Source organism: Trachypithecus francoisi, unplaced genomic scaffold (assembly GCF_009764315.1).
Source record: "Trachypithecus francoisi isolate TF-2019V2 unplaced genomic scaffold, Tfra_2.0 Lachesis_group3, whole genome shotgun sequence".
NCBI classification, from domain to species: Eukaryota; Metazoa; Chordata; class Mammalia; order Primates; family Cercopithecidae; genus Trachypithecus; species Trachypithecus francoisi.
In genome coordinates this window covers 145,226,641-145,250,638 of record NW_022681468.1, presented here as the reverse complement: position 1 = coordinate 145,250,638, position 23,998 = coordinate 145,226,641, and the positions used below count along the sequence as shown (strand labels likewise).

The 23,998-nt window shown below is 38.1% G+C and overlaps 1 protein-coding gene, 2 non-coding genes and 1 pseudogene across 3 annotated transcripts; 3 read left to right on the top strand and 1 right to left on the bottom strand.

Moving 5' to 3' along the window:
- The first annotated feature begins 1,426 nt into the window (after window positions 1-1,426).
- TERB2 (telomere repeat binding bouquet formation protein 2) lies at window positions 1,427-23,789 on the top strand. The gene is made up of 7 exons (XM_033187251.1): window positions 1,427-1,516; window positions 1,630-1,711; window positions 3,066-3,205; window positions 6,141-6,202; window positions 10,116-10,201; window positions 18,092-18,180; window positions 23,035-23,789. The coding sequence occupies exons 1-7, from the start codon at window positions 1,453-1,455 to the stop codon at window positions 23,175-23,177; spliced, it is 666 nt and encodes a 221-aa protein (XP_033043142.1). The 5' UTR covers window positions 1,427-1,452; the 3' UTR covers window positions 23,178-23,789.
- Window positions 7,135-7,238, top strand: LOC117071655. The gene has a single exon (XR_004432421.1). It is a non-coding gene; the product is annotated as a U6 spliceosomal RNA (small nuclear RNA).
- LOC117069248 lies at window positions 14,806-15,451 on the bottom strand (annotated as a pseudogene).
- Window positions 17,798-17,901, top strand: LOC117071661. The gene has a single exon (XR_004432426.1). It is a non-coding gene; the product is annotated as a U6 spliceosomal RNA (small nuclear RNA).
- Window positions 23,790-23,998: the final 209 nt, after the last annotated feature.

The window sequence follows — 23,998 nt, the reverse complement described above, 5'->3', positions numbered from 1 at the left end:
ACTAGTCATAACACTCATATGGGAAATCTGAAAATACTTTGAATTGACCAATAATAAAAAGACATCTCAAAAACATGTGGCACAGATTTCAAAGGAAATTTACAGCTTTATATCACATATTAGAAAAATAAAGGATGAAAAACAATCATCCAATTCAAGAAATTAGAAAAAGAACAGCAATTTTTTTTTTTTTTTTTTTTTTTTGAGATGGAGTGTTGCTCTGTCACCCAGGCTGGAGCGCAGTGGTGTGATCTCAGCTCACTGCGACCTCTGCCTCCTGGGCTTAAGCAATTCTCCTGCCTCAGCCTCCCTAGTAGCTGGGATTACAGGCATGCGCCACCACTGCTGGCTATTTTTTGTATTTTTAGTAGAGACAGGGTTTCACCATGTTGGCCAGGCTGGTCTCGAACTCCTGACCTCAGGTGATCTGCCCACCTCAGCCTCCCAAAGTGCTGGGATTAGAGGCATGAGCCACTGTGCCCAGCCTAAGAACAGCAATTTTAAACAAAGAAAAGTGGAAGGAAATGATTAAAAGCTAAAATTAATGATATACAAAAGAAATATATAAAGAGAATATCAATAAAACCAGAAGTATGTTCTTTGAAAAGGCTAATACAATTGACAAAGTTCTAATGAGACTAGGAAATAAAAAAAGGGAAGGCACAAATAACCAGAATCAGAAATGAGAAATGATTGTCAGAGAGGTGACTAAAGTAGGAGGAAAAATTTAAAAACAAGGAAAAGAAAAAGAAAAAAAAGAACCGTGACTAGAGATCTCACAGATATTTAAAAAGATAGTAAAAGAGTTTATGGACAACTTTATATAAACAATTTTTTAATGTTTAGTTTAAAGGAACACAATACTAGAAAAATATAACTACTTATCACAACTATTGTAAGAGGCGGAAAACTGTAAAAGGAAAACAATTTTGAGTAAAACAGAAATTTGAACACTGGTGATATTTGACTATATTAAAGAATTATCTTTTAAGTGTGATGATGGTGTCGCGGTTGTGTGTGTGTTTTTTGAGTCCTCACTTTTAAGGGATTCAAAGTGAAACGTTTATAGATGAAATGATGAAATGAATTTTGCTTCAAAAATAATACTTGATGCTGCAGACTCTGCCCTATGCCTGTACATACACTGCATGGTAACTTTGTTAATATTTAGAGTTAACACTCGCCACCTCAAAATTTAAAACAAAGTCAACCAACCAAACAAAAAACTCTCAGCAACTCGAGTCGCTCTCCTCCTCTTATCAGGGGAAGGCTGAGAGGCCCCTAAGTGATCCGGATAAGCAGTCAGTGACCGTCCCTCATCTGAGGGCCTCAGGCCTTTCCCGGCCATTTCTCTTGGGAACCAATCATTGAGCTTGGCGTTGGACCTGGAACCAATCAGGGATCTCAGCTCTGAGGCCTCCTCTCTCACGTCCCCGCAGGCTTGGCGACGCCATGTTTCAAGGGCAGCGCGGTTGGTTTTGCCGCAGCGTTAGCCGGGATCTGAGGCAATTCTGGGGTAGGAAGCTGAGTGGAAGCAGCGGGTTAAGTGGTGAGGGGAGCATCCTCCTCTCTCTGATGCTTTGGGTCCAGGGTGCTTGATAGGTTCACCCCGTGCTCTTACCTCCACAGTGGCTGAAGGGGGAACGATCAGTGACCCGCGAGCCGCCGACTTCTTGTTCAGCTGTGATGCCTCGCACCCAGACACGCTGAGGTACTGAGGGCCACCTGGCAGCGCCACTTATGTTAGGATGAGCCGGGAGTTAGGGAAGGAAGTTGCAGTCCACTAATATTGATGGGGCTGGGCGCCATGGCGGACACCTATAATCCCAGCTATTCGGGAGACTGAAGCAGGAGAATTACTTGAACTCGGGAGGCAGAGGTTGCAGTGAGCCAAGATGGCACTCCAACCTGGGTGACAGAGAAGATTCCATCTCAAGAATTAAATAAGATAATAAAATAAAATAAAAAATAAATAAATAATATTGACGATAGGGTGAGGCTGGAAAAGGGCAAGTTTTCAGTCCTAGATTTGAGAGAAAGAAATAGACAACCACCTTTCCTTTCTGCTGCAGTGTCACAGGCTTCTCCCTGGTCCTCAGGCCTCTTCCTGATTTCCAAGTGTGTGTTTCCAGCTGCCTCTTCTACACCTGCATATGGCGCCTTGAAGGCCCCTCATATTCAAAGTCTAAATCAAATCTTATATCCCTTCACACCTGCGCCAGGGCCTGTATTCTCCAAAATTGTGAATAACAACCCTACGCCATGAAACAGCCAGTGGCCGAATACCATGAATTAGATCCCTGTAATTGTTCTTCATCCTCACTGCCACTAACTTAGTAGCACCTTAATTCCCTTTTGGACGGCACTATCAAAGTAACTTCCTAAGCTGTTACTGTGCCTCGAATCTGTTCCCTGAGATCCCCCTTCGCATGGCTGCAGAGTTTGTTTACAAACCAGACATCAGATCAGGGCCCTACCACATCCTCCTTTCCCCACTCCCCACTCCACCCACCGATTTCCTACAGATTTAGATCGTGTCTGTGCCTACCTTGTTTATTTCCCAGTTTTTCTCACGCCTTCCGTAGCCCAGTCAACCCGAACTGCCATTATTGTGCCTTCACGCATGCCTTTTTCTTGTAATGCTCTTCTTATCTCCACCTATAGAAAATATGTTACTTTCTATATGTGAAGGTTTTTCTGACTGCATGAGCGCTCCTCACGTCAGGATAAATTGATCCCTGTTTATAGCAATGACCATGGATAAGACCCATAGGCTGCTAGGTCAATCCACTGTTGATGCCCAGTAAACACTACCGTTTTAGATCAAGTTTCCTAATTCATATGGTCATTAACCAACCCTGTAAAGCTGAGATGTGCCAGATATAGGCCCCCAGAAAGTAGTATCTTATGCCATATGTTTTTCATTCCTTGCCAGAAAAGGACAGCATACATGTATGCTTCAATGTCGTTGTCTCTCTGCTTTCAGTTATTTATTTATTCTTTTGAAAGGTTGAATATATTCTTATTTGTTTCATAACCTAAAATATTTCCTTTCTTTCTCCTAGAATATATCAGAGCCTTGATTACATAGAAGATAATGCTACAGTTTTTCATGCCTACTATCTCTCTGCAGTAGCTAATGCTGAAATAAAAACCTCGGTGGCTTTGGGTCATTTCATTCTTCCTCCTGCTTGCCTGCAAAAAGGTTAGCAAAGATCATTCAGCCAATACCTGTCAGACAGCCAAATCCAGCTAATCACTGTGAAACAGCCAAATTCAACTGTACTTATTTTGTTCTCAGTCACATATTTTTGAATTTTGTATCTATTTAACATAAGTGGAAAAAGCATGGACTTTGGATCAATTTGCCTTGGGTGTATATCCTGACTTTGTTTATGTATTGTTTATTCATATTCATTGAGCTCTCCTGTATGCCAGTTTGCAACCTGGGTAGGTGCTGGGGATTCAATGGAGAGACAGACAGACGCAGATCTTTCATTCACAGGCTAGGGTCTAATGCTTACTAGTTTTGTGATCTTTTAGCAAATTACTTCTCTGAAGTTGTTTTGAGGATAAAATGAGATAATAGGCCTGGCGCGGTAGGGCATGCCTGTAATCCCAGCACTTTGGGAAACTGAGGCAAGCAGATCACTTGAGCCCAGGAGTTCAAGACTAGCCTGGGCAACAACAGGGTAACATGGTGAGGCCCTGTCTTTATTTATTTTAATAATTTCCAATTATTTTTAAAAATAAGATAATGTTTTAAGGTGTCTCGTGGTGAGCATTTAATAAAAGTGTTCTTTGCTAGTTTTGAGTCTCTTCATTATTTTCCTAATTTTTTCTTCTGATATTTAAAGATTGGTTATGATAATAAACCCATGTATTTGTATTTTTTAAAATACACCTGAAAGCACTTTCACATCGATTTTTTTCAGGACCCCTAGAAAATACGATGGGGAAGTAAATCAACTGCTTCTGAGATTGGTTCTTTTAGTTTTCCTTGCTTGGAACACCCTTTCTTATCCTACCCAAATCCTGCCTATTTTTTCTGGGCTAACTTTATTATTATTATTATTATTATTATTTTGAGATGGAATCTTGCTCTGTCGTTCAGGCTGGAGTGCGGTGGTGTGATCTCAGCTCACTGCAACCTCCACCTCCTGGGTTCAAGTGATTCTCCTGCCTCAGCCTCCTGAGTAGCTGGGACTACAGGCGCCCACCACCACACCTGGCTAATTTTTATATTTTTAGTAGAGATGGGGTTTCACCATGTTGGCCAGGCTGGTCTTGAACTCCTGACCTCAAGTGATCTGCCCGCCTCAGCCCCCCAAAGTGGTTAGAATACAGGTGTGAGCCACTGCGGCTGGCCTGGGCTAACTTTACCCCATTGATAGGTTTTGTATTATTACCCAATTCTTGATATGTAGCTTGCCTGTCCAATAGATATGTGTTCATCTCCGAAAAGACAGATTGAAGCTGAGTACATATTCCCAGTGAGGAGAGTATTAAAAAGAAAAGAAAACAACTTAAAAATTATTTCTATAAAAGAGCCATTAGAAACCCCAGAGATTTGGTTCCTTCCATAGTCGATGTCCTGGTGAAACTTACTTATAAGTAATAACACTAAATTGTTCTAAGTGGTTACACAGATCGATTAATGACTGGATGTGGGAATTGATTTTAAAAACTACTTGTGCCAATCAGTGAATACCCACCTTCAAGGAGCTTATATTGTAGAATGACTGTGATTTAATTTATCACTCCTATTTACTTACAGGATTTTAAATTCTCACTCCTATTCTGCCTTTGAGTTTAGCATCTTATATTAACATGTATTTAAATTTTCAAAAATCTGTTTTAAATGAAAACGTGCTTCTTTTTAAAAATTAAAAGCATACCTTTTTAAATCTGCCTATTGTCTAGTAGAAGCGTGAGATGCAAATGTGAGCCACATTCAAAACATGAATTTTACATTTTCTAGTAGCCACATTAATAATAAAAAATAGCTGGGTAAGGTGGCATGCACCTGTAATCCCAGTTACTCTAGAGGCTGAGGTGGGAGGATCCCTTGAGCCCCGAATTTGAGGCTGCAGTGCACCAGGATCACCCCTGTGAATAGCCACTGCATTCCAGCCTAGGCAACATAGTGAGACCCCCTTCTCTAAAAAACTTAATTGCATAATTAACTGAGTATAATTAATTTTAGGAATATATTTTATTTAACCGAATACATCTAAAATATTATTTCAATATATAATCTATAAAAATTGAGATACCCTACATTCTTTTTTTGATACTAAGTCTTCAAAATCCTGTATTTATTTTATACTCACAGCACCTCTCAATTTGGATTAACCACATATTTCCAGTGCTCAGTACCTACATGTAGCTAGTGGCTGCCATACTGGACAGCAAAAGTCTAGAGTAATACCACCTTTTTTGTCCTTTTGACTACTGCGAAAACTTTTGAGATCATTGAGTTTGGATGATGACATTGTCCTTTGACATGCGGACCATTGTAGAATTCCTATACTACCATGTTAACTAGACATATTGTTCATCCACCCTTCTTTTATATCTGTATCTATATATCTGTGTCTGTATCAATATCCATAGCTATATAGACATTAGATATACATCTAATATATCTAATGCGTTATATAGATACATATGCATTATTATATAGATATATCTATGCACATGTATATCTATGTATACATGTATACATCTAATGTATATCTAATGATACAGATATAGATACTGATTTATATCTAATGTATATGTAGATACAAATATAGATATAAAAGAAGAGTGGATGAACATACCTCAATGATATATATATACACACATACACACATCTAACGTATATAGAGATACAAATATAGATATAAATATATTCTAGCAGGAAAAGTCTACAACAATGATTAGCAAAGTGTATTAGAATCATCTGGAGAGTTTCTTAGAAAAGCAAATTCCAGAGTTCCTCCTCAAAGATCTGATTCAACAGGAATCTGCATTTTAACAAGTGTGTTATGTGATTTTGTTGAAAATAGAATAACACTGGCCTAGAAATTTCAGACTTTAAGCAAAATTTGGAAGGTTTAAAAAAAACAGTATTGGATTTGTTTTTCTCATCACAGAAATAAGAAGAAAAATCGGTAGTTTTATTTGGGAACAAGACCAACATTTTCTGATAGAAAAGGTAAGAGTAAATTAAGGTACTTGTTTAGAATCGACAGTTTCACATTTTCTGAAAGCGAAGTTATCTTAAAATGTTTACTTATGACATGTTAGCACCAGTGAGTCAGATTAAGAGATTTATTTATTTATTTATTTCGAGACGGAGTCTCACTCTGTCTCCCAGGCTGGAGTGTAGCAACGCGATCTCGGCTCACTGCAACCTTTGCCTTCCGAATTCAAGCGATTCTCCTGCCTCAGCCTCCCAAGTAGCTGGGATTACAGGCATGTGCCACCGTGCCCGGCTAATTTTTGTATTTTTAGTAGAGACGGGGTTTCACCATGTTGGCCAGGCTGGTCTCGAACTCCAGGCCTCAAGTGATCTGACCACCTTGGCCTCCCAAAGTGCTGGGATTACAGGCGTGAGCCACTGTGCCTGGCCCAGATTAAGAAATTTAAAGGGCATGCTGTTATTGAATATCATTTGGTTCGACTTTGTTTTATAGTAGTACATTAGTAAAGTTGAGGTTATTTTGTATAAATAAAATTATTCCCATAAGAAACTTGAAAATTTGCTTCTGTTAGTAATAAGAAGAGAATAATCGGTGCATAGTATTTACCAGTTCTTTACTGCCAGTGTAGATTCTAATTGGTTAATTTCTGTGATGTGCTGCTGTTTGTTGAATGTTTTGAATAACACCCCTCTATAAATGTGTACACGAGTCTGTCTGAACCTATTCTGGTTCGGGGGCTGCTTGATTAACCAAAAACAGAAAAAAAATGTGTACAATACTGGAAAAATAGCTGTTTTGTAGCTTTTGCCATCCTGCCTCAGATTTACTTATGCTTTTGACTTACTTCAAAATCTTTCAGTAATAGCCAAATTTGGGAACAATTGAGCTTTAAAACAAATAATGACAATAATGGAATATAATATGTTAGGTAAAAAGAATCCATGTGCTTGCTTCAGCGGCATACATACTACAATTGGAACAATATAGAGATTAGCATGGCCCCTGTGCAAGGATGACACGCAAATTCGTGAAGCATTCCATATATATATATGATACTCCAAAAGCAGACATAAGGAAAAAAGGAAGGACAGAAGGAAGAAATGAAAGAAGGAAGAAAATAAGGAAGAAAAGGGTGGGATAAGGAAAATTTTCCTTTACAAAATAGCAGCTAGTAAATATAGAAAGAAAGATAAAATCGAAAATCACCATTTTTAAAACTCTCATGTAATAATTGATTTAGATAAGGTCATTAATGGATTCTAAACCCATGATCTCAAATTATCACCCACAGATTGGTTATTAGTTCCAAAGTTAAACAGTGTACCTTTGCAATGGAGAGATCTGGCCGGCACCACTTTAACTTAGCAAACTTAGCATCACCAATATTGGAGAAACCTTTCAGTATGTTCAGTCTGATATGATATAACAAATACACAGTATTATCTGTGTAGTATTCTTGTTCAAAACACTTCACCCGAATTTAATTATGAGTTAACATTTAGACAAATCCAGAACACAGATCATACCACAAGACAATTAACTGACCTGGACTCTAACATCAGTTAATGCCATCAAATACAAAAAAGGCAATAGGACCACAGTAGATTAAGAGACATAAAAAAAGGAATAAAAGACATTTGGAGAGCAATTGGGAAAATTTAACAATGAACTGTGTAGTAGGTGATACTGTATTACATTTTATTTTCTTAAGCGTGATAGTGGCATTGTAAAGATAAAACAATGTGTATTTTTAGAAAACACATGCCAGGTATTAGAGAGTGGAAATGTCATATCTGCAAATGTTTTCAAGTGGTTCCACAAAAATAAAAAGAGAGAGGAGGCACTCAAGGTGTCGGAAATGTTAACACTTTGTGAATCCAGGTGAAAGGTATGTGGTATTTATTGTACTATTCTTTTTTGTTTTGTTTTGTTTTTGAGACGGAGTCTTAATCTGTCACCAGGCTGGAGTGCAGTGGTGGGATCTCAGCTCACTACAACCTCCACCTCCTGGGTTCAAGCAATTCTCGTGCCCCAGCCTACTGAGAAGCTGGGATTACAGGCATCTGCCACCACACCCAGCTAATTTTTGTATTTTTAGTAGAGACTGGGTTTCACCATGTTGGCCAGGATGGTCTTGATCTCCTGGCCTCGTGATCCTCCCGCCTCGGCCTCCCAAAGTGCTGGGATTACAGGCATAAGCCACTGCGCCTGGCCTATTGTACTATTATATAACCTTTTGGTAAGTTTGAAAATTTTCACAATAAAGACTTAGGGAGAAAATCTTTCACTTTTATTTTTTATTTTGTTTAAACTTTAAACCCACAGCTATATCATATAGAAAATCTTTACAATATGTCCAAAGTCAGGCTATCAACATATATTTTGTATTTCTGTCATTAATTTGTTTTTTCTTCCCAGGGCATCATCATCTGAAAATAATAGTTCTTTCAGTTTTTTTGTCTAGGAGGTAACAGTATGTTGTACTAAGGACTGAAATATCTAATCCTTGACTTTTCACAGTGTTTCCAGGAACGTGAGCAGTAATGCAATGGTTATTATTTGATGGTAATTATTGACTCTACCAGAACTTTAGAGTTTACAGATCACTAATTTCATCATTTAGCTTTATACGTGAGAAAACTAAGGGAAAGAAAATATAATGACCTGTTTTAGTACACGTTGGCAGATATTAGCAAAGTGGAGCTAAATTTTCTCAGCTCTAACCCAATCCAATGTTTTTTCTACTAAAAAATTACTAGAACATGCTTGTATGGATGTTGACTCTAGAAGTTATATTACTACATGATAAAAAAGTTTGTCAATTATTTCACAATATTGGTTGGTATGAGTGTTAGCCAATTATAATCATGTAACCATAGCATATATAAGTGGGAGGTACTCATCGAATGGCAATAACAAGGGTAAATCTGGGGAGCATTATCATTATTCTTGTTTGGAGTGGATTTAAGTTTTTATATAAATATAGAAACTTCTTAATAGTGTCTGGGCGCGGTGGCTCACACCTGTAATCCCAGCACTTTGGGAGGATGAGGCAGGCTAATAGCCTGAGCTTGGTAGTTCGAAACCAGCCTGGGCAACATGGCAAAACCCCGTCTTTACTAAAAATACAAAAAATTAGCCAGATGTGGTGGCTGGTGCCTGTAATCCCAACTACTTGGGAGGCTGAGGCAGGAGAATTGCTTGAACTCGGGAGGTGGAGGTTGCAGTGAGCAGAGATCATGCCACTGCACTCCAGCCTGGGCGACATAGCAAGACTTTGTCTCAAAAAAAAAAAAAGAAAAAGAAAAGAAAAGAAACTTCTCAATGGTATGTAAAATAGATTATGTGATAGACACCAGTATCTAAGTTGCTTTCACAAAATATTTAGGAAAAGCTTAACATACATTGAGTTATTTTATATCTTTATAGCTAAATACTTCACTGTCCTTTTGAAGGAGAAATATAATTTGTTCAGCTTATTTTATAGTTTTGATTTGTAGCTCACAGGAAGCCCAGGAATCCTTAAGTCAAGGATTTTAAGAAAGTTTAAATTAGTAGCAAGTTTTTTAGTTTCCTTATTTTTGTGACTAAAAAGTAATATGACCACATTAGAGGAAATTTCAATACTTGAAAGGAGAATAAAATCAGTCAAAGTTTTGCTTATCTGACATAATCACAGCTGGTATATTTAAAATTCTCGTCTTCTTTATGTGTCTCTAAAAATATATAGTATAATTATATGTGTGTGTGGACAAAATTTTGTAAATTTTCTCCACCAAGCTAGATTGAGTGGACTTAAATGTGTAAATATTTTATGGCTTTTGATATATATATTGCCAGTTTATTTTTCCCTTTTAAAAACATTACTGATTGGATCATTGGTATGATGATTTTTTAGACTGTGATTTATTTTTCTATCCACAGCATGATGAAGTAACACCAAATGAAATAAAGACCCTTGGGGAAAACGGTGAACTAGCAACAGAGCACAAAGAAGAATTATCCGAAAGGTACTGAATTCATAAACTTCACTGATACTCAATTCAATGTAGACATCTGTGAGCACTGATTGTGTGCTTATCTCATTTAATTTTCAGTTTTCCTATGAGACTGATAGCATTATAATCATTCCCATTATACAAAAAAAAGAGATCTATGATTAGAAAGATAAGCAATTTCCCCAAAGTCATACAAACTTTTATTAAGTAGGGGAGAAGCAGGATTTGAAGTGAGTCAGAGCCCATTCATTTAAATGTTAGTCATTAAATACTATACTATGTATTTACTATGTAGCATACTATACTATCTCATAGTATAACATACTATACTGTCTCTGCAGAAAGGAAACAAGGATTTTATGTATGATAACAGTTAATAAATTATTTAAAAATTATATGTTTCTGTGTGTGAAAACCCAATCATCATGCTTATGAACTACAAAAGAATCTTAAAATATATTTTTTACTTGGAAGGAAATACACTACATATTAGCAGTAATTTTATTAGGATGAAAAGTGGCGAATGATTTCCCCTCTTCTTTCCAAATTGCTTGTAATACATTACTTTGGTTTAAGAAATTAAATTTAGACTGGGTATTGTGGCGCATGCTTATAATCTCAGCACTTAGGGAGGCTGAAGCCGGATGACTGTTTAAGCCCAGGAATTTGAGACCAGTATGGGCAGCATGGGGATACCCCATCTCTATAAAAAATTTAAAATACTAGCTGGGCATAGTGGCACATACCTGTAGTCCCAGCTATTTGCAGGCTGAGGTGGGAGGATCGCTTGAGCCCAGAAGTGAGCCGTGATCACGCCACTGCACTCTAGCCTGGGTGACAGAACAATACTCTGTCTCAAAGAAAAACAAGAAATTAATTTAAAAAGACAAACAAACATGGCCTTGCCATTATATTAGGACCAATTTATGAGAGGCCTTCTCATTGCAGGCTTATACATGATCTAGTTCTAGTTCTATGGTTTCCAATTCAGTTGCTTTTCAAATATTCATAGGGAACATTGATTCTTCAGAAGTGTGTGTTTTATCCTCCAAACCTGTGGCCGGAGTCAACCTAAAAGTGGAGGCAGGGGAGTCCCCACAAGGGAGTGCCCCAGACTGTCCCAAGTTGTGGTCAGTTGGGATTCTAAAGAAAGAGCCACTAATTAATCAGTCTAAAGCATTTATTGAGGGAACTTGCAGATTACTGCACCAATCCTTGCAATGGACAAGATAAAAGGGGTGTTCTACCTAGGTATATCCACAGTGAGGGGGTCTGGGTATGGAGTTTATATGAGGGTTTAAGGAATCTGGCTCAGGGCTGAGGCCAGTTTCTTTCAGTGTTTTGAGCAGCAACCTAGATACTTTTATCAGTGCCTGGAAATGTTTAAGGTCCTGGTTTGAGTTCAAGCCCGCTGGGAGAACCCTGCACTGGGCTGTCTCACAGAGCAGTCAAAGCACCCTGTGATTTTTGGTCAGGACACGGAAAGAAAGCCAGGAGTAGAATTGGGGGAGGAGAGGATGGGACTGGGGTACCCTGCAGTCTGGTATTTAGCTGCTGTAATAAAAATGATCAAACAGTAGTTATCTGTCTTCAAAATAAAAAGTAATGATGTAATTTATATAATTTTTCAAGTTTTTCTCCCATAAAGGCTAATTTCCTTAATATACAAAGAGGTATTACAAATCTGGGAAAAATACGTCCAATCGAAAAACAATGGACAAAGGATATGAATGGACAAAGGATATGAATAAACCCTGGGTAGGTGTCTACTTCGAGCCTTTTCTTTATGGAAACAGCAGAGGGTGCAGTGTGAACATAGATAAAATATACCCTCAATTTACCTGCTGGAGCACTTGTTAGCATACTACTAGGGACATTGATTTTTTTTTACATCATACAAACTTGATGTACAAAAAATCAGGCAGTACAGAATTAGTATAAAATCCTAATTTCTCCCAAATCCTCTCCCAGTAATAACTTTCGTTTTTTGTTTTTCATTGAGACAGAATCTTCCTCTGGAGTCTGGAGTGCAGGCTGGAGTGCGGTGGTGTGATCTCGGCTCACTGCAACCTCTGCCTCCTGGATTCAAGCAATTCTTGTGCCTCGGCCTCCCGAGCAGCTGGGACTACAGGCACATGCCACCCTGCCACACCAGCTAATTGTTTGTGTTTTTAGTAGAGATGAGGTTTCAGCATGTTGCCTAGGCTGGTCTCAAGTTCCTGGCCTCAAGTGATCCACCTGCTTCAACCTCCCAAAGTGCTGGGATTACAGGCATAAACCAGGCCTAGTCGAAAAATCTTATTTGATATTATGGTGTGAAATGGCAGCATATGGCATTTCATTTTGTTTGTTTAACACATTTATTTATTTATTTATTTTTGAGACAAAAGCTCTTTCTGACCCCCAGGGCTGGAATGCAGTGGTGTCATTTCAGTTCACTGCAGCCTCAACCTCCCTGGTGAGAGATCCTCCTTCCTCAGCCTCCCAAAATGCTACCAGAATTACAGGCATGAGCCACCACACCTGGCCTACAATTTGTTACTTTTATGACACCTCCATGAACATCTTTTTAAAAATAAATCTTATTCTACTTTTTTGATAGTTTTCTTCATGTAAATTCCCAGATGTGGAAATTACGGTATAAAGAGGAGTTGTTTTTTTTTTCTTTCTTAAACACCTTATGTTTATTTATTTATTTACTTAATTGTGTGTGTGTGTGTGTGTGTGTGTGTGTGAGTCAAGATCTTGCTGTGTCACCCAAGCTACAGTGAGATGGCATGATCATAGCTCACTGCAATCTGGAACTCCCGGGCTCAAGCAATCCTCCCACCTCAGCCTCCTGAGTAGCTAGGACGGCAGATGTGTGCCACCATGCCTGGCTAATTAAAAAAAAAGAAATTTTTTTTTTGAGACAGGGTCTCACTCTGTCACCCAGGCTGGAGTACAGTGGCATAATCTTGGCTCACTGTAACCTCTCCACCTCCACCTTCTGGGTTCAAGCAATTTTCATGCCTCAGTCTCCTGAGTAGCTGGGACTACAGGTGTGTACCACCATGCATGGCCAGTTGTTTTGGTATTTTTAATAGAAACGTGTTTCTGCCATGTTGGCCAGGCTGGTCTCAAACACCTGGCATCAAGCAATCCACCCTCCTAGGCCTCCCAAAGTGCTAGGATTACATGTGTGCCAACTTGCCCATCCTAATTAATTTTTTTTTTTGTCAAGATGGCATCTCACTATGTTGCTGAGGCTGGTCTTGAACTTCTGGGCCCAAGGTATTTATTAATTAGTATAGTAGCAGTTCAGGCATGGTGGCTCACACCTGTAATCCCAGCACTTTAGAAGGCTGAAGCATGAGGATAGCTTGAGGCCAGGAGTTCAAGACCCGTCTGAGCAACAGAGAGAGACCCAGTCTCTACAAAAGATAAAAAAAAAAAAAATTAACTGGGTGTAGTGGTGTACTCCTGTAGTCCTAGCTACTTGGGAGGCTGGGGCAGGAGGATTGCTTAAGCCTAGGAGTTGAGGTTTGCAGTGAGCAATCTGTGGTCATTCCACTGTGCTTCAACCAAAGTGAAACAGTGAGGCCATGTACCAAAAAAAAAAAAAATAGTAGCATATATCTGTTTCTTAGAATATGGAGCTGGAGGGTATTCTTTCATACTAGAAATAAACTACATAATATCATATAGTATGTTCAAATGCATGTACTAAAGGACTCTCCAAACTTTTAACCAAAATCTACGTTTAGTTTGTTAAGTAATTTCTTGAGAGAACCACTGAGAGATAGTGTCCTTGTGATGAAATGATAAATCTCTTCAGAGTTAAGTCTTATAAAGGAAATTTTGATTATGTTGATCCAAGTAATGCAGTGGTGGCACATTGGTTAAAAGGCAAAGTTTTACTTTTTTTTTTTTTTTTTTGAGACGGAGTCTCGTTCTGTCGCCCAGGCTAGAGTGCAGTGGCATGGTCTCATCTCACTGCAAGCTCTGCCTCCTGGGTTCTCACCATTCTCCTGGCACAGCCTCCTGAGTAGCTGGGACTACAGGCGCCCACCACCACGTGCGGCTAATTTTTTTTGTATATTTAGCAGAGACAGGGTTTCACCGTGTTAACCAGGATGGTCTCGACTTCCTGACCTCGTGATCCACCCGCCTTGTCCTCCCAGAGTGCTGGGATTACAGGCATGAGCCACCACGCCCAACCAAAATTTTACTTTTAATTTCCCTAAATGCTGTCTCACTTGTGTCAGGAGGGATTGGGAATACTCAAAGTGATCTTCCGGAGAATTTCTGCCATAAGAGTGTGTGCCCTCATTAGGAATGGCTCTCTCATTATCTGTCCGTGGTTGGAGGACTGCTTTCTCCGATAAAACCTTTATATCTCCTGGTAAAGGGGAAGATGTAGTATAACAAAGAGCTTTGCCATTTGGTGAGAGAAGGGGATGTCTTGTATATGTTGCAGTAAAATTCATTATGTGCAGTTTTGTGCCATCTTTCCAAGGGTCTTCAATGCATCCTACTGAGGTGCAGGCTTTTTTGATTGCAGTTGGGGTTTTCAGTTTTCTTAATAGTTCAGCTAGCACTTGAGTCACCAGATATAAGTTAGACATTTATCTCCTCAGTTGCCAGTATGCATTCTGCTTATTATCACTTGAAGTTCTTACTCTTCAGAGATCTCTGCTCTTCAGATTGTCTTCCTGATACAAATAGATTTGTTTGGTTTTTGAGTGGTTCTATTTTGAGATCATTACATTCTTTCCTCATCAACTCTTGTTCCAAACCATGGATCTTCAGGTCACAGCTTAACTTTTCCACCTCCCAGTTTGATGAAGGTAGATTGAAATTCCTCATCACCAGCTGAGTTTCCACCTCTGTCCTTAGCTAGAGTTCTACTTCTTTAGATTGCATCTGTTCATTCAATACTTTTAAAGATTCAGAGTTGTGTTGACTCATTTTATCTGATTTGCTCTCTAAATTATCTCTATCAATGCAAATGTTTCAATATACATAATAGGCCTTATTTACTTGTTGCTATTCCACAAAACTTGTTTCTTCATCTAATTGAGCTCCTGTAAGCTTTTCTTCCAAAAATCTAATTCTTTTTTTAACATAAGACTTCTCTTGAATCCTTAAGTCCTTTTTTGATGTCTTCATATGGGCAAAACGGGAAGCAACAGAAGCGTCTCCTCAATATGTTGAAACTGGAGTTGCTGGGGTTTTTTCATAATGTAGCATACAGGTATCACCTTATATGAGTGCATCCATGAGAGCCCGAAACCAGGCTACTTAGGGCCGCCACCGAGTTTCCATTCCCTAATGTTTAGAAACAGCCCCAAACAGATTGAGTTGCGAGGGATCACCACGGGTTCCGATTTCCTTGAAGATACCTCCACTTTACCAGCGAAAGCAGCCACTCTTGAGTTATTGAATTGAGGGTATTGGTCTTATATCTACCCATTTGGAATTCCTTAAGATTCTAAGGACATTTTAATCGATTCTCTTGGCTCTTCAGGGTGCATAGTCATATCATTTGTTAATAATGAAAGTATTCTGGCCAGGCGCGGTGGCTCACGCCTGTAATCCCAGCATTGTGGGAGGCTGAGGCAGGCGGATCACAAGGTCAGGATATCGAGACCATCCTGGCTAACACAATGAAACCCCGTCTCTACTAGAAATACAAAAAATTAGCCAAGCGCAGCGGCGGGCACCTGTAGTCCCAGTTACTCGGGAGGCTGAGGCAGGAGAATGGCGTGAACCCGGGAGGCCTGAGCATGAAGTAAGTCGAGACTGCACCACTGCACTCCAGCCTGGGCGACAGAGCGAGACTTATAAAATAATGAAAGTATTCCTTCTTTCACAATATGTCTTCCTTTTCATCCGCCCCCCCAACCTCTTTTCCCTTTTTCTGTTATTGTTTGGCCAGAATTAAATAATGGGTGGTCCCTGACTTTTCTGGGAACACAATTTTGCTTTATTTGTAGGATTTCATCCTAATGAGTAGTTTCTTTTGGGAGAGTTTAAATGAAATAGAAGATTTTTTTATTTTTTATTTTATTTTTTTTTTGAGACGGAGTTTCACTCTTGTTGCCCAGGCTGTAGTGCAATGGCGCAATCTCGGCTCACAGCAACCTCTGCCTCCCAGGTTCAAGTGATTCTCCTGCTTCAGCCTCCTGAGGAGCTGGGATTACAGGTGTGCGCCACCATGCCCAGCTAATTTTTTGTATTTTTAGTAGAGACAGGGTTTCACCATGTTGGCCAGACTGGTCGGGAACTCCTGACCACAGGTGATCCACCTCCCTCGGCCACCCAAAGTGCTGGCATTACAGGCATGAGCCACCGCACCCAGCCTTAAAAATGGAAAATAAAGCCTTTGCTATTACTCAGTGTACTTCTAGCGTTTTAGGAAAATAATAAATTTAAGGATGACTCCAATTTTTAATTATTGAGGTTTTTCTTTTTATACAATTATATTATTAGTTATATGTGGTCTAAGTATAGTAAACATTGTCACTTTTAAATAGTGACTGTTCGAAAAGACATGAATGAAAATGGGATCTTTTAGTTGAGATCCTTTTAGCTTTTTTTTTTTTGAGACAGAGTCTCGTTCTGTCATCTAGGCTGGAGTTCAGTGGTGCCATCTTGGCTTACTGCAAACTCCACCTCCCAGGTTCAAGTAATTCTCTAGCCTCAGCCTCCTAAGTAACTGGGATTACAGCTGCCCACCACCACACCTGGCTAATTTTTGTATTTTTAGCAGAGACAGGGTTTCACCATGTTGGCCCGGGTGGTCTCAAATTCCTGACCTTAAGTGATCCACCCACCTCTGTCTCCCAAAATGCCAGGACTACAGGTGTGAACCACTGTTCCTGGCCACGTTTTAGCTTTTAAAAATTAGAACATAATTTTTTTTTTAGATTTTATAATTGTATAATTAGAACACCAATTTTTTTTTTTGAGATGGAGTCTCACTCTGTTGCCCAAGCTGGAGTGCAGTGGCACGATCTTGTCTCACTGCAACCTCTGCCTCCTGGGTTCAAGCGATTCTCCTGCCTCAACCTTCCGAGTAGCTGGGATTACAGGTACATGTCACCACACCCAGCTGATTTGTATTTCTAGTAGAGATGGGGTTTTACCATGTTGGCCAGGCTGGTCTTGAACTCCCGACCTTAGGTGATCCACCTGCCTCAGCCTCCCAAAGTGCTGGATTTACAGGCATGAGCCACTGAGCCGGGCCCAGACATCAGTTTTTATTTGTTATAGTAAACTGTGGAAGTACTAATTAATAGAGGCCCAATTATTTGAACACTAACAAAAATGTTGTGATCATTTAAAATAGAATCTACTATGCTTTTCTTTTGGCAGATTTAATATTACATATGTATACGTGTATTTTGTCTGAATATATAGTATTGCATTACTGTACTTTCAGGGGTATTGAGAAAAAGACCCAGGACTCTAGAGACTCAAATACTTGTTTTGTAAAGTGGCCAAGAACACCAGAATATCTATATGGGTTTTTGTATTACTTAAAAGCACAAAAGAAGTTCATAGTTAACATTTTCCCCCATTAAGACTGAAGTCTGATCAAAGAGCAATGAAATTACTATATATGTGCTCACTTTGACGGCACATATACCAAAACTGGAACTATTCAGAGGTTAGCACGGCCCCTGCGCAAGGATGACATGCGTATTTGTGAAGCATTTTATATATTTTTTAAAATCACTATATATATTGCCTGGAATGAGTTCTCACTTGTAAAACAAATCCAAATATATACATATGTGGTGTAATATACTGTAGTAAATGTAAATATTTATTATAAATATATTTTAATATAAATGTAATACATATAGACATATACATAGTATATCTATGTGACTTTCTGTATGTTTTATTTTACAGCCCAGAAAAGCATTTTATAAGAACTCCAGTTGTAGAAAAGCAGATGTACTTCCCTCTACAGAATTACCCAGTTAACAACATGGTAACAGGTAGTTTAAAATAAAATTTAGAGTAAACTCAGGTAGGGAATAAACAAGGGAATATTGTGTTGAATAAAGCTGTTGTATTTCAAATGCCTAGAAAGTAGAGCCTTCTCTATTAAGCATGGTAATGGAGGAGACATCCTTTACATATTGAGTAAATTACCAGCAGAATTGACCCAGGAATATGCTTTTATATTTTCCATGCTAAAACAATGGTATCAAGGTAGGGTGACCACATGTCCCTATTTACATGTGGTTTATGCTGTTGTTCTGGCATTAGTTTTTAATTCTCAGGTGTCCCAGTTTGGAAGATAAATTAGATGAACAGCCCCAATCATAGTTTCTTTTGAGAATCTGATGAAACACAGGCCCCTTTCCTTAGCATACACACATACAAACATAACACACACACTGCCATTCCATTCAATATCAAATATATAAATCTTTTAAAAACCAAACAAAAAACATAACACACAAACTTTACATATAATTGTAAAAGACTCACAGATGCCCAGAACCCTATACATGGATTACCCAGGTGTCCATGGACTCCATATTTGGATTTCCTATACTAGTGTCCTACATAAGGAGAAGACAACTAACCACAGCTGACACTGAGAGGGTAGATCCAAGGAGACCAACTGAAAAGTGGCCATTAGGGTTTGAATTGTGTTGAGTGAGATGGATATTTAGATACTTTGATCTGAGTAGTATTCAGTGGAGTGATTGATAACAATTTTAAAAATAAAGATTTTTTTAAAAATTGTTTTTAAAAGAACAATTTTTAAAGTATGGGTTTTTGGCCGGGCGCGGTGGCTCAAGCCTGTAATCCCAGCACTTTGGGAGGCCGAGACGGGTGGATCACGAGGTCAGGAGATCGAGACCATCCTGGTCTACACGGTGAAACCCCGTCTCTACTAAAAAATACAAAAAACTAGCCGGGCGAGATGGCGGGCGCCTGTAGTCCCAGCTGCTCGGGAGGCTGAGGCAGGAGAATGGCGTAAACCCGGGAGGCGGAGCTTGCAGTGAGCCGAGATCCCGCCACTGCACTCCAGCCTGGGCGACAGAGCGAGACTCCGTCTCAAAAAAAAATAAAAATAAAAATAAAAAAATAAAGTATGGGTTTTTGAACACTTATTTAAAAAATAATTTGTGTATTCATCATTTTCTCTTTATTTAGCAATGTTAAAACTACCTCTTGCAGCTAGTCCAGTTTCCTAGATCCTAGATGTCTTGCCATATTACTATCCCTGTTCATTTGGACTTACCAAACATTTATTAGTATATTTAAAAGAGCAACACTAAATATTAAAATCAGCCATAGATAAGGACATATACCTAAATTTGGACATGTAATAGTGCTGCTTTATGTATTATTGCTGGATAAAAAACAGTCTGATTGTTCAAAAAGACATAACAGTGTAACACAAAAACAAATTTTTAAAACTATTTAAAAATTACAATTTTAAAAGTATAATTTCAATCTGTGGTAATACTCTATTGTGAATTTTATTGGTAGAAATAAAGTAAAAATTTTTAATGTTTTTATTTGCTCAATTGGATACATTTGCTTTTTTGTATTTCTGCATTAAATAATAGCAATTTTTTGAAAGAAATCTTTATTTTTAGAGATAATTTATTTGTTTTTAATTTTGATGTGAAATGACAAGTCCTTCTCTTTTTTGTCATGCCCATCTGCTTGCACAGGAAGGAATAACTTCTTGTTGGAAAAAATCAGCTTGTGTTAATTAAACATTTAGTGACTAAGAGTTCTAATTTAGGCTGTGGTATCAATTTTTGAGACTAAAACTTGACTATCTCTTCCTTGGAATGGGTTGGGTTCAACTCATTGACTATTAAATTTCTGAAAATAGAATTAATTGTGGTCTTTATTTATAGAAAATACAAGTTGGGGCAATAGCCTAGAACAGGGTTTCTCACTTTTGGTGCTACTGGCATTTTAGGCCAGATAATTCTTTGCGCGAGGGTAGGAGAGTGTCAGCCCTGTGCATTATAGAATATTTACCTTGGCCTCTGCCCACTAGATACCCATAGCAGCACAAATCTCTCCCCCAGTTGTGACAACCAAAAATGTCCCTAGACATTGCCAAATATCCCCTAAAACATCAAAAGATTTTTTGTTTTGTTTTCAGTTTTTGACTGGAATTAAATTCTCTCAGACTACTATCACTTGTTATCACCCATGATAAGAAGTTCTGATTGACAGTTACATATGTGATTAATAAGAGTAAGAAAGCAATTACTAATAATTGTAAATACTTTGCTGGCAACAATTTTCAAATCAAAAGGTTCTGATAATTAAAAGTTTGGAAATCTATAATAGATGCTATATTAGTTATTTATTGATGTAAATCAAAGTGCTCCAAAACTTAGCAGCTTAAAACAATGAACATTTATTTATTTATTTATTATAGAGATGAAGTCTCACTGGGTTGCCCAGTCTGGTCTCGAACTCCTGGGCTCAAGCAATCCTCCTGCCTTGGCCTCCCAAAATGCTGGGATTCCAGGCATGAGCCACTGCCCCTGGCCCAGTGAACATTTATTATTTCAGTTTCTAAGGTCAGAAATCCAGGAGTATCTTAGCTGGGTACTTCTGTCTCATAGCCTTTTGTAAGGTTGCAGTCAAGTTGTCAGCTAGAGTGCAGTCATTCCAACGTACAACTGGGACTGGAAAATCCACTTCAAAATTCACTCAAGTGGTTATTGGCAGGTGTTGGGTCCTTGCTGGATTTTGGCCAAAGGCTTCAGCTCCTCACCAAATGGGCCTCTCCATAAAGACTATCCACAACATGGTAGGTAGTTTGCTTCCCTCAGAGTAAAAAATCCAATAATAAGAAAGAGCATGTCCAAGACAAAAGCCTTAGTCTTTTTTACATCTGACTCTCAGAAGTGACATAGCATCACTTCTGTCATATGCCATTGGTTATACAGATCAAACCAAGTACAAAATGATAGTGGACTGTGAATATCAGGAGGTGGGGATCAGTTGGGACCACTGAGTGGCTGGCTATCACAGATGCATGTGGGACTGTCCACCAGGAGTGCCTTTCTTAGGAATTCCCTTCTCCCTCCCAGTTTATCTGGATAACACAGGAACAGACATTTTTTTAAACATGAGCTTGCTCCCCACCCTCAACATTTGCTTTGAGAGTGAATGTCTGATTTGAACTGGGCTAATGGCAGATCTTCTTCTGGATTTTTAGATATGGAACTTAGCAAATCAAGTCATTCTCATTTAGGTGATCAAAAGTCTAAGATGTAAAACTTAGGCGCTGTCATTGGCCATATTTTCTACCATGAAAAGAAAGCCAACTTGCTTCCAAAAAGGAAAATGAGGCCAACACATAGAGAAAAATTTGAGACCAAGGTTGCAGTGAGGTGTGATAGTGCCACTGCACTCCAGCATGGGTAACAAAATAAGACCCTGTCAAAAAAAAAAAAAAAAAAAAAAAATTACACACACACACAGACCAGGAAAAAAAAACCCTAAAAACTTCAGACTAGTTGAGAGCGATCATAGCTGGTTCTAATTAACTCTGAGTCCCAGCAATATCCCTGCCTTCCTCACAGCTCGGATGATATGGCAATGTCCTTCCAGTAAACTCCCCTTTTGTTTAAATTAGTTTAAATTAGGTTTCTGTCCACTTCATCCTAAAGTCCTTACCTATTCAAAAATGCTACAATAATCTATTTCTGATGCTATAAATATCCTATCCTTCTTATACTTACAGGAATATTTTTTACCAATGTAGTAATTTTTAAATTCCTATCCTCACACATTTTCAGAGGTTTCACACAGTGTATGTGTGCAATTAACTAAACACTAATAGTGATATTTTTCTGCACTAGTTTATTTTACACAGATACACAGCCATTAGGCAACGATTATGAACTCATAGAGTATAGTAATAGTGCTTGAAGAGCTCCTAAAGTAAATGACCATGATTAAAATATCTTTAAAGATACTAGTCAATTTTATATGCTTGGATTCATAGTTAATTTATTAACTGTGAAGTTATTATTTTTTATTAGAAATGATTAAACAGTATGCATGGATATCCTGTTGATCTTGATGGTACAGTGTTCTAAATTCAGTCATCCTTGAGCTCTATCAGAATTTTTTCACACAATATTTACTTTTAAATTAGATTTCAATTTTAGTAAAAGCCACAAACACTTGTGTTACACATAAAATGTAATCATTTAAATAGTAAGCAATTGATATCAAATTAATATTGCTTAGTGATAGAGTCCTTAAACTGTCCCCATTCTAGGCAGTGTTTTTTTATATGACTCTTATCTATTTTGGATAACTAATTGACATCAAAATTACTCTTATCCATTATCTTTGTTGACTGAACAGTAATATCGATTTTTCATTATCTTTTTTTAATCCTATTCCAGTGTTAGCAGTGCAGGAAAGTGTTACCTGCTGAAACAGGGAAGATGAACTCTTTGCACTGTTAGTAGCTGGTTGGATGGATAGTTCTAAGTGATTACCCTCTAAGCTAGATATACTTCCCAGTTATTTTAGTTTAAGTACTTTTATGTTCTAGCCCCAACCTAGACATCACAATCTCAATAGTCAAAGCAGCTTTAATCCACCTTTTAATCTCTTAAAAGGTGGCAGAAAGTTGTGGGAAGGGGAAGAGGAGGTGTTCCCTGATAGTTATAAGGTTTCATGGAGCATCTTCTCACTGGTATTATTTCTTCTTTTTACCTCTTTTCTAAAAACATTCTTTAGAAGTCTTACTCTAATAAATCAAAGACACTGAAAAGCAAATAGTATGAGAGGGTTTCAAGTATATATCTCTATATATTTTTTATTTTATTTTGTAGGTTATATATCAATTGATGCCATGAAGAAATTCCTTGGGGAGCTACATGACTTCATTCCTGGAAGCTCAGGGTATTTGGCATATCATGTTCAAAATGAAATTAATATGTCTGCTATAAAAAACAAATTGAAGAATAAATATTAAATTAAATTGTAAATATCTTGGCATTTATTTTCTATAAAATATTATCGAGATGTGCATAACGTAAAATGCTCCCTTTTGGTACTGGGGGATAGAGAAGTGGGAAAGAATTTTTCTGTTTCTCAAAATATGTCTTTAGGAAATTCAGAATCATTTTGGTTCTGTGTTTTCACATTTGGGCTGGACTTTTTTTCCCTAGCTTATAACAATATGTTCAAATATTCTCAATGCACAGTTGTTAAGGAGTAATTGTCATTAAAATATATTTCATGAGAAGTCTCAGTCTCAAACTCTCCATCTCTCAATCCTCCTCCTCCTCCTCTCTCTCTCTTTCTATTTCTCTCTTTCTCTTTTCCCTCTCTCTTTTTCTCCTCCCCTTCTCTCTCCTCTTTCTCTTTCTGTCTGTCAAATGCTCTTTTGGCTTTAACATTCTACTAATTATATTTTTTCTAGATTGAATACTGTGAATGCTAAGTTTTATGATTTAAAAAATCAGGATGCTAGTTGAGTTCTGAATTACTGTTTCTGACTTGAAACATATGGAGAAAAATATTTTAATAATTCATATTTCATGTTGGATGGTTTCTGATAATAAATATTTGAAAAGTGACTTAACATAAACAGACTATGAGTGTTATGTCTTGTTAGATGAACCTGCAAGTCACCTTAGAATCACAGTTCTAGAAAGGACCTTAAAGAACAAGTCCAGTTCACTTATTGTTTTTAATGAGGAAATAAGCATCTTGAGAAGATGTCTTACTTAGGGGGACTAACTGGGGGCCAAAACAGAATTGGAACACAACCCTCTTGATTTTCTAGGCAAG